The sequence below is a fragment of the Cryptomeria japonica genome, chromosome 2 (genome assembly GCF_030272615.1).
Source record: "Cryptomeria japonica chromosome 2, Sugi_1.0, whole genome shotgun sequence".
Taxonomy (NCBI): Eukaryota; Viridiplantae; Streptophyta; class Pinopsida; order Cupressales; family Cupressaceae; genus Cryptomeria; species Cryptomeria japonica.
In genome coordinates, this window is record NC_081406.1 from 195,625,761 (window position 1) to 195,640,954 (window position 15,194).

General features: G+C 36.2%; 1 protein-coding gene across 11 annotated transcripts in view; it reads left to right on the plus strand.

The window, feature by feature from the left end:
- Nucleotides 1-15,194, plus strand: part of LOC131072806 (protein ANTI-SILENCING 1) — a 69,104-nt gene that overhangs the window by 20,044 nt on the left and 33,866 nt on the right. For all 11 annotated transcript variants that reach the window (XR_009371512.1, XR_009112758.2, XR_009112762.2 and 8 more), the window contains 4 exons: nt 4,976-5,395; nt 11,145-11,301; nt 11,423-12,321; nt 12,466-12,492. Coding sequence is in view for 3 of the 11 variants with exons in the window: in XM_058009067.2 (XP_057865050.2) it covers nt 5,018-5,395; nt 11,145-11,301; nt 11,423-12,321; nt 12,466-12,492 (1,461 nt within the window). In the remaining 8 variants the exon portion in view is untranslated. The remainder of the gene's footprint in view (nt 1-4,975; nt 5,396-11,144; nt 11,302-11,422; nt 12,322-12,465; nt 12,493-15,194) is intronic.

Sequence of the window (15,194 nt, forward strand, 5' to 3'; positions counted from 1 at the left end):
CTTGCTTGAAGACATCTTCAAGGAACCACAAAATGAAAGGCAACTCCATGAATTTATCACTATGTTTTTGCTGCACCATTCTGATCTTAAAATGAACATGTTGATGATCTCCTGGACTTCCAATCGGCCTTATGTTTGTACTGTAGGCTGAATCTCTTGAGTGTTTGGACTAATCTGCTTGCATACAAGTTGGAATAAGGTTGCAACAACTTCAGCTCATTCCAAACCTCATTTAAAACAGTAGTTTAGTAGTTGGAACAATTGTTTTCTGTAACTCCAATGGCTGAGACCCTTCATAAACAGCATGATACATGAAAATTTTCCAAAATTCTGCAAGCTGGTAGCTGAATTTGACTGATAACAGCAGGTCAAAATCAGAAATCCTGAATATCAGCATTATAAAAATGGTACAATAGCTGCAATACTGAAAATCCCTTGCAAAAATTAGCAATACAAAAGCTGAAAACAACCATACAATAACTGAAGATACACTGAAAGTAGTGACAAGCTGAAAATCACTCAATCCTATGATTGGATGCACAATATTGCTGCAAATAATGGAGTATGGTTGTTGGAAATGATGATGACAGTTCCCTCAAGATCGGGAATTAGTGGGGCAGCAGTCCCCTATGCGTTCCCTTCATTACATAGTTGTAGTGTACCATGACTCAAACCCATTCCTTAAAATATAGGTCCATCCATAAGATTACTTTGGAAAACAACCAATGGCTCACCCTTTGGAAGTTTAAAGCAGAGGGCATGTTCCTCCCTCTTGAACTCTTTGTATACAACAAGTAAAGCTCTTTCTGCCTTGATTTGATCACTATTTTGTTGACACATGCAATCATTAGAAGTCAAAACATCTTCTATTACCAAATAATTTTTACCCACAACTCTATGTTGGTCCCTTTTGTTCTTGCTCAACGGTGTCTTAAAATTTGAATTTGATTGTTCTTTTCTTTTTCCTTATTTCCCAAAATCTGTCCAATTATATTGTCATCTATGCCTCACCATCTTTCAAATATTGTTTTATTCATTTGTCAATTTGCTTTAGATATCTATTAAAGATATCCTCAAGCGAATTTGTAGATCTTGCTCTTTGATTTCTAATCGTGTTGCATAAAAAACTATATAACTTTAATGATACAGGCTGGTAAGATCAATGCTTTGATACCATTGCTAGGTGACCACTACACCAAAAGCTTTTGCTATTAGTAAATGGCCCCCATCGATGTTGAGGGTGAGGTTTTTGTCTCACTAGAGTGCCATTGTAGGTGAATCCCCTCGTGGGCATGTGGTTTTTGGCCCCACCATTTGGTCTGGGTACACACTCAAGGGAACATTTGTTGAGGCTCAGCTAGGGGCATCACACATGCACACCCACTAAGAGATATGCATGAAGGGTTTTATGGCCTCAAAGGCCTTAATTTGCACTCGAAGCCCCCACTATGGCTTTAAAGAACACAACAAAGTTTGTGCTGCACTAGATGGAAAACTTCTTGAGTTATTCTTAATTAGATACCAAGGCAATTGAATTCCATTTATACTTTTGGTTTGCTGTGTTATTCCCATTTTTGAGTAATGTTGTTGTGATATGTTTAATACCTAGCCAAGGAACCATAGAGGATATGAGCAAAGTGAAAATACACATAGGATACATGGAAATATATTTTTTAAGTAATTAGATATAAACATACATGATATACACAAGTATTATGCTCAAATCAAAATATTAGGTCAAATTGTCATTAACCAACAATGCACATGAGAAAGACTAAGCTCTTGAAACTTTAACTGAACATGGGGAAGGGTCTCCTAAAACCCTAGGACAAGGTCACTAAGGTGATTAAGGTCATAAAAGACTATTCCCAAAGTTGCAAGACTTGATTCAACAAACATGACCACCTACTAGGTCCTAGGTGTCATTGATGAGCTCTGGCAAAACTTTAATCGCACTCGAATGCCCTTGATACCATCCAACTCACTCTAAACCAACCCAAAACACCTTTTGAGAGTTCCTAGATTCGATTACCTTCGTAACACAATTGAAATAGAGTCAAACTTATACTTCAAGCTCTTGAAAACCCCTCCACACTGAACAACAAGAGACATGCGCCCAGATTGGACATAGACTCTGAGAATGGACACTTGGACGCCTTGAGGACATTGGTGTGACACACCATAGTTGTCAATGTGCACCAATGTCCTAGAAATGCACTAGTGTCCTTGACTTGTACTGGTGTTCTTCGGTTTGACAGACACGCGTTGAAGTCATCCGAGACGTCCAAGGATTAATTTTTTTCCTAGTGTAGCTCCAATAAGGGTTACAAACTTACAACAATAGGAAGAACTATTGTGCTTAAAATAACTAAGTGGACATTCTGTGCAAGAACTTGCTCTCTTGAAATTAGGGAGTGCCAAGGCCTTTTAGGTGAATTGAGTAGAAGTTTATAGGTTTAGGCATCCAATTCCAACACTAAATTTTCATGTGTATGACTATTTTGGGAAAAAATTGGGAGCTTATTTTACTCTTAGTCATAACCCTTAAATCAAGAGCAAATTGGTTGAGTTGGTCCTTGATAGTGAAAGTTAAAAGAACCTTATTTCACATAGTTGATGGATAAAGGAGGGGAATGTCAGGTACTTGACACTCGAGTGTTTTGTGATGTATTTATGGAGTAGTTGAGGGAAACTGTTCACTGTGATGTCACTACAGTGGTTGCTGCATTTTGATTGTGAAGTGTCATATGATTGACCACAAGGCTGTCTACGCTAGCTTTCACAAAAACTGTTGGCTGTAAAAGGGCATCAAAGTTTCATGTTTTTTGTCCTTCACTTTTTGGCTGTAAATTTTTTATAGTATTTGTAGATTTAAACTAGTTTGAAGAATTTCTACGCTCTTCCATGATCAATATCTTGATAGTTGACATGGAGCCTGGTTATGTCTCGAAAACAACCTTCAAGATAGAGTTTTTGGGTCAAGAGATATCTCTGGTTCTTGAGCTTTGGTTTCCCATCACACAATCCATCTTTATAAGAAGTGATGCATTTCTTTTTTAATTTAGCTATGCTAATATAATTTTAGGCCAACTTTTTAATTTGTATCCCCGCCTGTCGAAATATGCTTGTTAAACAAACATATTGTGCAATCTTGAAAGCTAAGAAGGGCGGCCCATCGAGGCTGCCAAAATTGATCGGAGTTAACATGCACAACAATTGACTAGTAATTGCTCTCTTAAATACTAGTATTGCATATATCATGATTATGCACAATGCTGTAAATATTTGCCTTGGGAACCCATCTCCTGTATTTTTAGACTCCCCCACTAGATGTTTTGAGGGTGTAGGGATAAGTCAGAGATGTCCCCTAGCTGTTAACATTTGATGAAAAAACTCAAAACATCCTTGAGATTTCAATTTTTTGGGAAACATCGATGGATGCTCCCTACCTTGACAGTCCTTGGGATTGCTATGACCTAGTCATAAAATCATTTAAAAGAAAACACAAACATGATTTGTAGATTTTGGTTGCTAGGGTTTTTAGTTGTCAAAGTCAATGGGCTTTAGACACACTCACACAGGCTGATTGCTGGGATATGGGTTGGCAAGGTTGACCTTTTTGCATAGGTCCATGGAGTCTCCTGATGGGGGGCAGGTTTTGGGGACATGGGGACCAAGGGCCTAAATTTGGGGACAATGAGGGGATGGTGGTGGATTGGTGCTGGGGGGGGTGATGCTGATATAAAAATAGAGGTAAATTGAAATCTTCAAGGCAAAATCTGCAATATAACATCTCTGTTAGTGCCCAATGAAAGGCCAACTAGTTTTCATGAAGTTAAAGGTTGCAATCAGTATGTAATGGCATGTGCCATATAGCAAGTGACCCGGCGGCATCCCCGACAGAGGTGGCAGAAGTGGTGGTGCTGTGGGGGAACGTTTCTCCCAAGTTTCACAACGTCCCCCTACAGGTGACATGGGTTTTTTATTGGGGGGGGGGACGTGTCCAATTGCTGGCCAAGGTCATATCATTTCCTTTCTTTCTTTTGTGAAACTATTGGTGCTTTCAAAGTTTGAAACATTTTGACCCCTTTTAAGTTGGTGTTTGCTTGTGTGGCTGCAAAAGTAGGGGTTCTGGAGCATTCCACTTGGCATGTCTTATCATCTCTATTTTAGATCTTCAAGGCATAGATGGTGCCTACATATGAACATAGTGTGCATGTCTAGGATGTCGTAGATAAGCAATTTCTTTCACCTTAGATTTTTTTATTTGTAGGCTAGGCATGGCTGCGTTTGTTGATAATTGCCAATTCAATGTTGAGGGGTGAAACGGCCTTATTTTGTACAATAATAAAAGGCATCTGGGTAGAATAGTGGCCAAGACTGTGCACATTTGTAATTATTTATGAAACTACATGTATCCTGACAATTTGTGGTGGAGGCTTCTAGCCTTTGTATGTTTTGTTGTAATTTTTATATTATATATATTTTCATTGACAATGAAATCAATGAAATTTTGTAAATTGACGTGTGGATTCTCATGTGAAATTTCAATTCAGTTCTGATAATATGTAATTAGGTTTTAGAATTATAAATTTATATGATGAATGCTTTATCGTATGAATATATGAAATTTCTTTAATTAAAAAATTCCCTATTTTTTTAATTGCCATCCCCTAAAAAATTCCCTCCTGATACACATACTCCCATCCCGTACTATCCCATCCTGGAAACTTGATAGAACATGGGTTTGTAAGTTTTGTTCGAAGTCCCTTTCTTATAGATATTAAGATGTTCATGTTACTGATTTTAGTTGATTTTGGAATTGTATTCTTAATGTGACATTTGCAGTTCTGCTGCATCTCTAACTTTTTATTTGCTTAATGATATTAGATAAGTATTTATCTTCTGTCAGGTGATCTAATACTTGACCTTTTTTTAAACCTTACTGAATATATCTGTTTTTTCTGATTTGAAGGATTAGGGTGTTTGGCTGCAAATAAAGAGGAAGCTACCAAATATGGCTCCTCCGGAAGAAGGGCCAGAGAATACGATAATTGATGAAGTGGCAAATGTTGAATTTCGTTGGGGGGTGAAACGTGGAAAGGGATTAAAAGGAAAGGATATTCAGTTTTATGATTCCTTCACCTACGATGGTGTGGAATATTCTTGTTACGACTGTGTTTATGTTCACAAGGAAGGTGAGCCTGAACCATACATTGGGAAAATTATGAAAATCTGGGATGATCGTAAATTGAAAAAGAAAAGGATTAAGGTGTGGTGGTTCTTTCGCCCTATTGAGATACGGAACTTCTACGAAGGTGACTGTAGCCCAGCTAATAGGGAGCTTTTTCTGGCATCTGGAGAAGGACAAGGTCTTTTTAATGTGAATTTGCTGGTAATGGAAGACTCGAATGCTTTTTTACTTGAAAGTGAATTATATTGGTTAACTTTACTGCTTTAGTTACTATTGTCTTTACATCTTTATGAATTTTCAGGCATTTGCAACAGCTAAATTTTAAGAGCTCTTACTAGAATAAAATTTCCATATCTACTTGTTTTGCCAAGAAAAGTTGTGAGTTGTTATTCATGTTGCTTACCAACATTTTCTGGTTCCAGCTAAATACAGTTACCACGATTTATGTTGGTTTTAGATTCTGATTTTTGCATATGATTTTTTACATCCATTGATATGGTTTTGCAAAGTGATATGTTTCATGAAACAAATATTAGAGATTGTTGAGGATGACACACTTCATCTGAATTTAAATTAGCTATTTAGAAATTGGTATCTATGAATGCCAGATTTCAGAGACATCTCTATGTTGTAGTGAACAGGAAACCCCATGACAAAAACGATTAACATATTTCTTCTAAATTCTTGTTCAAAGGACGAAAAGCCTTAATTTGCATTTTTTACTTCAAGCCAAAGGAACCTGTACTTACTTTAGTTTGTAAGAGAATGTGAGTGATAAAACTCAAATTTGAATGAGTTGTGGTGTCCACAACAAGGTAGAGTTCTTATAGTGAAATGTTTGTCTGCCTTTCTTAATCATGGCGGCCAGTTAGAATGGTGCCTTGAAAATGTTTTATGAGAGCTAGCTTAAATGTTTTCCAAATGTAGAAGCCAATTAAATCACATGTTTCCATAATTTACTCACATTTGTAGCGGTGAGGAATTATTTCATCTGACGTCTCACTATTCATTTTTCAAAAGTTTTGACATTTTTCGAACGAAAGAATGTGATTGCAATAGAGTTGAGCCTACTTCAAGATTTTCAAAGCTGGATTCAAAATTAAATCGTGTCGACAGGAATCTGAAAGCAAACCTTTTGCACTTAAGAAGTAGGGTGTGGCTTATGATAACAGATAATATACCTGTGGTTGCCAGTTTGCAGACAAGATTATTTATTTAATATCATTTTGGTGAAGATTTAGTTGCTGAGTGAGCAGCTGTTCTGGATGAAGGCATTCCTAGCAATTTTTAGAACCTTCTAATCCTGATTTTTAATTGTCAAATTTTCAATCAGAGATTCAAGTTCATGATTAGGGGTAGAGCAACTCTTTGTGTGAAGATTGGTTTTTCTCATGTAGTTGGTAGGTGAATAATAACTGTCACAAATCGAAGTCATGGAATTCTTTATGATAGTTAGAAGCTTAGCAGGTTACGTTTTGTTTTTGTAAAGCTAAGCTGAAATATTTGTTGGAGAGAAACAGTTTGGTATTGATGTAGAAGTAGAAGAAAAACAAATCCCTCGTTGCTGAATATAAAGGAAAAGCAAAAGTGAAGACTTGTATCTAGGATTTGCAGAATTAAATGAGCTTGTTCAAGAAGGATAAGCGAACATAGAATTGGTAGTTTTGCTTGGGTAAGGGGGAGATATTTTTGTTTGGAATTGTACCTCAGATTAAGTTGCCTTTTATTTTCTTTGAGGCAAAATGAAGTTATTCAAAGATTGGGTTGTTTCTTGAGCCCATAGCAGCAAAAATCATTCTTGGGAATAGATCAACAAACCAAAAGAGTTTTTCAGGAAATCGGGAAAAAAATCAGATTTTTCAAAACCATCATTGCCGGGAATAGATCAGCAAACCAAAAGAACTTTTTAAAAAATTGGGAAAAAATCAGATTTTCAAAAAGCAAAAAGAGAGAGTACATAATTTTGCCTTTTTAATTTTAAAGGCATTTTAATTGCATAAAGAAATAGAGAGCAAATAAAAAATGAGATTTACTCCATGAATTTTGGAATAAAGGTTCTTAATTTATGTTCATATCATTGATTACGTTGCATCATATAATGCATGAATGATAACTGCATACTAATAGTTTCAAATTTTTGATTATAATCTATCTTGTACAAAGTCAGCTGATATACGGAGCAAAGAGTATCAAAAAATCTAATGTAGGCAATGATTTTTGCTACAATGAAGAAAACTACACTAAAGGGCTACAAGTCTTGCTGCTGAATGTTTAGAGCCACCCTTGATTTGTTTGACCACATCATTTTTAATGTTGGTCTCATCATGTGTATCAAAATCTTCAAACTTGAAAAAGGGTTTACTTCATCATTTGTAACCACTTAGAATTAGGATTGAGGTCAATTATTTGATCTTCCTCAATTGCAATAGATTTTTAGCATATAGAAATTAGATTTGACAACTAAAACAAAACAATAATTACAATTTAGAGTCACAATGTAGGTATTTCAAATTTCTTGCCTTGAGATTTTTTTAGTTTTACATAGAGGTTGTGGCGAATAAACTTTGTCATTCATTCTTTGTTTTGTTAGGTGGTTGTGATTCTTGGAGTGTATGTCGCTAAAGTCCCTCCAAGTATGTTTAGAAGTAGATAAATTACATGGTTGGTTGGAGATGTGCATGTTTAGAAGGTCTTTTTGTCTATGGTAAACCAATGGTGGACTCTGATAGTATTTAATGACATAGAGAGATGAATGCATTTGGTGATTCCATTTGCTATTGATTGTCTCACAATGGCATGTGCATGTACCAATTATTTCCATCCTACCCCTCATCACCTTCGTGGCCCTATCCATAGCTTTGTACAAATAGCCCATGAGGCATTTTTTCCATTCCACTACACTCAAAACGTTTACTATAGGCTTAGAAAGTTTCACAACTTTGCATTTCATTCCAAAAACGTGTCGAAAAAAATGCTTTTCCACTATTGTGCTAGGCCCAAGTAGCATTTTGTCAACACACATAACTCGTGTGTTTATAGATGAACTTGATAACAGTGTAGGGCTTTTGCAATACCTCCTAATCCATTCGTGTTTTCTGATGTTCTATAGGGTTTGATCAAGGCAATGTGTTATGTAGGCTAAAAACAATCATGGATACTTGTCCATTAGGAATCTCCCAATGGCAACAAATTTGTGGCCCTACATCAACAATCACCGTCCCAAACAATTCAAACAAAGCAAGTATGGGTTTGACCCTATTTGATGCATCCATAGATTTTAAAAATATACATGCCAAGATCATAGAATGCAAGTAAGTTGATTAGTGTTTGCTTTCTTCTATTTGTCTATTCAAATAAAACAAAGTTACCCTGAGATTTCGGGACGGGGACGGCAAGGGATGGAGGGACGCGTTTCCGGGACAACATTTGTTTTGCCAAATTTGGGGACGGCGGGGGACAGCAAAGCGGAAGGCTATATAAAATATAGGAAAAATTTAAAATATATAGGAAAATTTCAAAATTCTAAATGTTCATATGAAAACATGAATAAAGCATGCATACATACATTATATTCATATGAAACAATAAAACATGGATATAGCATGTGTATGATACTATGAAAAGTTGAAAACATTTTAGAATCTAAATTCTGAACATACAACATTGTTAATACTCAATAGACAATTCGCAATTATGCATTCATAAATCAGAATTTCAATTCATTCACATTGTCAATATGCATATCATAATAGATATTAAAGAAATAACATACAAAATGTCAAAACAAAGAGGTTAAATTTTCTCTCCTTCCATCGACGCAGTTTCCCCCCATATTTTTCAACGGGGGTTTGGGGGTAGCGCCCCTTGCGCGCTCCCTATTAGCTTGGGTTGAGGGGCAGCGCCCCGCGAGGCCAAAAAAACTTATTCTTTAACAAAGGCGTTGGGTGTTATTTTCCTATTGACTCGCCGAGTTTGGCGATTTTTGGGCGATTTTCTAATCTTTGTTTCAAAATGCCCGAAGGCTACATTGCTGCCATATTGAAAATACAACTTTTTTTATTTTTTTAATATTTTTTAATGGCCTTAGGTTTGGGGGATGTCTGGTCGTCCCCGGGATGGATTGGGGACGTCCCAGCCGTCCCCGAGACGTACAAACGTCCCCTGGCCGTCCCCAAGTCCTCGAAACGACGAGGATTTTCAGGTCGGGGACGCGTCCCCGGGTAACTCTGAAATAAAATAATGATTGTCTTTGCCCACTCCAATCAATGTTTGGTAACAACTTTTGTGATGCCTTTTTGTTGCCTCATTAACCATATCTACCCTCAATGTTATGTATGTTTGGGCTTGATAACATTGAATGATAGGCTAGAGTAATATAAAAAATTCCAAAACAGCTTCTTTGGTCCACATTCTTGCCTTTTTGGCCTTACTATTAAAAATGCCTTAAAAGCTTATGTGTTTGAACCTCGTTCTACAAAATGGAAATATGAAAGGTTGATGAAGAGAATTTTTGTTTGACACTTGAAATACAAGGTTATAGACAAGTATAAAATGCAAACAAACCAAGGAAATATGATCTATATTTGCAAAACATTTTGAATGATGATTCTAAAGAGTTTGAGGTGATTTCCATGAATAGACAACAACCAAATTCCTCGTATTTGTTTGGTATATATGATCAAACCAAGCAAAGAAAGCAGATGATATGGAAGTTGAAATGGAGTGACAATTAAGCAAACCAACTGCTACTTCAAAACTAATTTAAATGCTAATGTTTAGGACTAAATCAAAGTTTCTGTAGTAGTTGACTTGTGGTATGGTGGTCTATCATTTGAAGGGTATTTAATATATATAGTAGAGTAGAATGTAACATACTAATTTAAAGAAATGTTTATCGATTTATCAAGGAAACACTTTAACAACATAATGGGCTTTGGGACTTAGTTATACATAATTTTGGAAGGTGTGGAGCTTATACGGTGGATTTCAATGGGATAATGAAATAAGATGGCCTTCTAAGGGAATCTTGGCCTTTTCATTTCCAATTCCATTTCTTCCATTTCTCCTTGGATGAGGTGTTACAACTTACAAGGAACCCCTTTGTAGGTAAAGGTTGTCAATCAGAATTGCGTGCTTCTAAGTCTGGATATGCAATTAATAGAGTGATTGTAGGACTACTAAGGGTGGGCGTTCATATGCTATTGGTGGTCTTGCTCCCCTCAACAAAACTAAGTGTAAAGGAAGGGGAAACAAAAGCCTAAATGCAAGAAGTATTACACAAGCAAGTTTGAGGTGGCAATTAAGTTGAGATAAGAACAACCACACTGACCCATATCTTCTCTTTTGTTTGGAGGATTGCCAAATATCGATTCTAGCATATATTTTAGTAGTAGAATGCTTATTGTGGCATCGTAATTGCAGTTGTTCTCCTAAGGTCGTCATTTCTTGTAAGTGCATCATACTTTATATAACCTCTCTTGCGTTAGTTGAAGATGATGTTGGTTTGTCTTTTACTCTAGACTATGACACATATAGCCTTGTATTTGAGTGCCTCCCTTATTTTGCTTCTATTGAGAGCTCTCTTTTTAGCACGGAATGTTTCTTTCCATGATTCTTAGAATGGCATGCCTTTTATAAATCGGTTTCTTTTGGTTTTATCTTGTGTGTTCACCCCTCTTGTCAGGTTTTTTGTCTTGAGATCTAAATCTAGATTTAGCTTTAGATCTATTATTTCTGGGTGGTGTTTTTTAGTATACCCGATTTACAATTGGCACTTTATGTGCTTTCAAGTCTTGTGTACCTATATGGGTTATTCACGGACAGCAAAGCATGTGAATGCTTCTTATCTATAGTTTTAGCCAGATGAATAATGTTCCATTCTTTATTTGACTTGTCACACGTAATAACTTTATGGATGATAAGCTGAACATTGATTGTTTCCTAATTATAGGAGGTGATTGTTGGGAAGTGCAAAGTACTCTGCACATCCACAGATCCACAAAATCCACAACCTTCAGAAGAAGACTTGAATAATGCAGATTATTTTTTTAATCGGACATTTGATTGTGGCAAACGCATAGTTTCAGAAAATTTTGAGGGCCTTGAAGGTGAGTTGATTTACATGCTTAAATGATGCTTCTAGAATTCTAAAGATTCTATCCTCAATGCTTTTTGCTGGGGTTTTCTTGAGCATTATTGTACACTCATAAGCTCGAATACATGTTGCAGCTGAGGCCTTTCTTAACAAACAGGCTTGGGTTAGTAAGTCTGTTCGATCACTGGATCAACAAGCAAATGGAGCTAATGAAAACCAGGCAAATAAATCTATGGCAAATGGATCTCTGTTTGCAAGGAAGGAAGGAGCTGAACTGGTAATTTCAGAGGGACTAACTAAGAGTAAGGTAGACACAAGTACAAAGGAGGAGGAACCGAAGAAGGATAAAGCATCACAGAAAAAACTAGACGATATTGAAATCAAAAAGGAAGAAATGGAAGTAAGTATGACAGTAAAGGGCGAGGGGAAAGGAAAAGAAACTCTTAAGGAGGAATTTAAGATAATTGAGACTATAAAGGAAGAAATGAAAGGGAATGGAATTCCTGATGAGGAGCTAAGAAAAGGTGAGATTACAAAGGAAGAAACAAAAAAGAACAAGACTGGAAAAGAGGAAATCGAAAAGAATGAGAATTCAAATGATGAATGGAAAAAGTCGGAGACTGCAACTAAGGGACTGACAAAAGCTGAATTAGAAATACCATCAAAGGGTATTGGTAAAATAGATAGTCCAAAACAATCTCCACGGTTGGAAGTAAGATCCAATGATAAAAAAAGCAGTAAAAACGAGCCATTTAAAGATGAAAAAAAGCCGCTCAAGCGGGCAAGAGCAATAGTGCACTCTGATGACGAGGCAGATGAAGTGGGTGGTTCAGCAAATGCAAACAGGAAAAAAACAGATTCTAAGAAAGAAGTTTCAGCACCTGAAAATAGAGTTGTCAAGAAGGCCAAGCTGAGTGACAACTTTAATAAAACCTCCGAAGAAGTGGCAAAGATGACATCTCATCCAAAGGAGCTAATCAAGGAAAAAAAGCTTGGTCGTGAAATAATTGAGATTACAAAGAGGCCGGAAGTGGTACGTGTCTTCAATTACTTGTGATTGTTTCGGTGATGATTTACGTTATCAATATTAATGGTTTTTGTTCCTATTCTATTTCACCGTAAACTGTAGAGTAACAATTGGTTTTGCTGATGTTTTATTTTGTCTGTCATTTTGCAGGAAAGTAACAAATGGTTCAAAGGGCTTGTAAGTATTAACTTCGCTTTGGCTGTATTTGTGTATGTGTATGGAATAATCAGGAATTGTCAATCTAAAGATAGGATTAATCAGAATGTTAAGTAGAAATTTGGTTGTATAAAATGAGAAAAGGGTTTTCTCAACTTTCCTCTGATCTTCTCTTCCAGAATGGTCGTTTTCAGGTTTAACACCCACCAGTCAAGTATAGATCTAAGATAGTTATAGCATATAACAAGTGCTGTTTATATACGTGTTTTCTAGTTTCCTTTTTTCTTTGATATCATGGGTTGCAATACGTATTCTTTCAAACTTTATCAGCATGATTGGGAAGCTGATTCACAGACTAGCCAATGGCCAATGAGTTTGGTAGCAGATGAATTGCACAAAAGTAGCTTAAGACAAGTTGAGGAGGTGCTTTGTATGATTTATTCCTGGGATTCCTCTATAAGATTAGTCTAGTATGGTATGGGAGTGGAACACTTAAAGAATACCAACAATTTCAATTGTTTCTAAATAGAACACATGCTTTCAAATAGAGAAAGAATCTTACAATAATGCTGCCATCTGAAGTTTCAGCAAAATTTTTTCAGTCTCAAAATTGTTAATGGCTTGTTTATATCGTTTTGTTTTGTTATGAATACAAGTGGTAATCTTGGTTCAAAGATAGACTTCATTTTGATTATGCCCCATGTTTTAGAGGGAATTGTTTAACGTGTATATTCAGCAGTCTCTTTGGAAAAAATATATGTCAGATTGCATAAGCAGATATGGTATCATTTGAAAATCCAGTTGATTTTTTGTTTTTAATTTTCCATCTCCGTTCTCTCCTTGTTTTGTTTTATTTTATTGGCAATCTGAAAACATAAAAAGGCAATGGTGGGTACACTTTATATTTCAATATAATATTTTTCTATAATTTGATAATCTTTTAGCCTTTAGTTTTTAAATGTAAATGAGTTTCCAACTTATAAATGTGACAGATGAAGACAAAATTTAAGAAAAGATAAGAAGTTTAAAATATTTTATTGAAAAAATTATGTATGCCCCCATTCTTACACAAATCAATGCACAAGGATAAGTTGGGCGAGTCATAATCATTAAAGTTTTATGACTTATTATGGCAAGATTGAAGTTAATGTTATATAACTTTTCGAAAAAGTGTGTTCCCATTTCTCAAGTTTAGCATAGCACATAAAACAGAGAGTTTACAAGAAGAGTTTTAGATATGAATGTTTTATGACTTATTATCGGCTTTTTCTTTTCTCATGTTTATGTGAGGAAAGTGGATCTCTCTCCCTTTACATGAAATTAAAATAAAGAAATGAAAGTTACAAATTGATCAGCTCTTTCCTTGTAGAAGCTTTTCTATTTAACAACCTAAACAGTACCTGTTAAGCTGAGGAGTGATAATTAAGAATTACTTTTTCGTGGATTGAGAATGAAGAACCATCTTGAATAGACCATCCTCCTTTCTAGAGGAGGACTTCTTCGTTATGAATCCCAGAGGCTGGAAGAAAGCCCTCCAACCTAAGCTCTCTACAAGGGGAAGGAGAACAATCAATCTTGCTTACGAACTTAGTGGAAATTGACCCAATATTCAAGGGAGAGGAACATCTGCCTGCTGGAAGGACCCCTGAAACAGGCTTGGTCTTAATTGAAGAAGGCAATGCAGGAGCCAAGGGAACCAAAGACTGTGAATCCAGGATAACATGCTGATGCCACAATTCTGTCCTTCCACCATGTAGCCTGCTTTGGACAATCTGATTGTTTTTGCAGCAGACAAAGACTTTGGAAGAGTGCAGGCATCCAATAAATGCCAATGGGTGAAACATCAATTGCACCTAAAAGTTATTCCTTAATGATTCAAGGGTTGATTCCAAACAGCAACCTTTATTACAATCTATTTGTGTGTAAAATCTGAGACACACATTTTCTTATGGATTCATGTTAAGGTAAGGGGGCATTGGAGCTGAGCTTCCTTGTGGTTCAAAATCAGTCTACGTAAGGAATTTCGAATAGCGAGGAGGCAACAGTCTCCCTAAGTCAGATTGGAAAGATAGGAAAAGTCCTCTTTGAGGGGATTGAATTCTGGAAATCATGGTTTTGAACATAGAAGTGCTTTATCCCTAAGACTAGAGACCATCTTCAGTGACCTTAGCTATATCCTTAACCGATCTACAAATAATAATGGAAAAGCCTTTGGCATAAGGGCCAACGAATCCTTTCTCTTTGAGAAAGGATTTCCAAGATATTTGAAATCTAATCATTAAGCTTTCCCAATGTTGGCCATAATTTATGGAACCTATAAGTTAGAGCATGATCCTTAAGGTATTGTTCCTTTTCCAACACTTCATCTCCAAATTCAAAGATCTTCAAATGTTTCTTTTGTTCACTTTGGTAGAAAAGTGATCCTGACCTTGTTAAAGAAATTTGTTCGGAAATAGATATGCAAAGAATTTGCAGGAAAATCATGACCCACTCACACTGGGGTGTCATTAGATGCCAAAGATTGGGCTGAGGAATGAAAGTTGAAGGAATAGTTGCTTGGGTCAACTTGTGAGTGATGTTATGTGCCTACCCTTGGGTCTCTAGGCAAACGTGTGGTAGGAATGGAGGCTAAAGGAGCGCAAAGATGCAACAAAGTAGAGGCTGAAGTCACCTATAAAAATGGGTTATTATTTTAACTATGTTTTAGATATAATTTAGGGTTT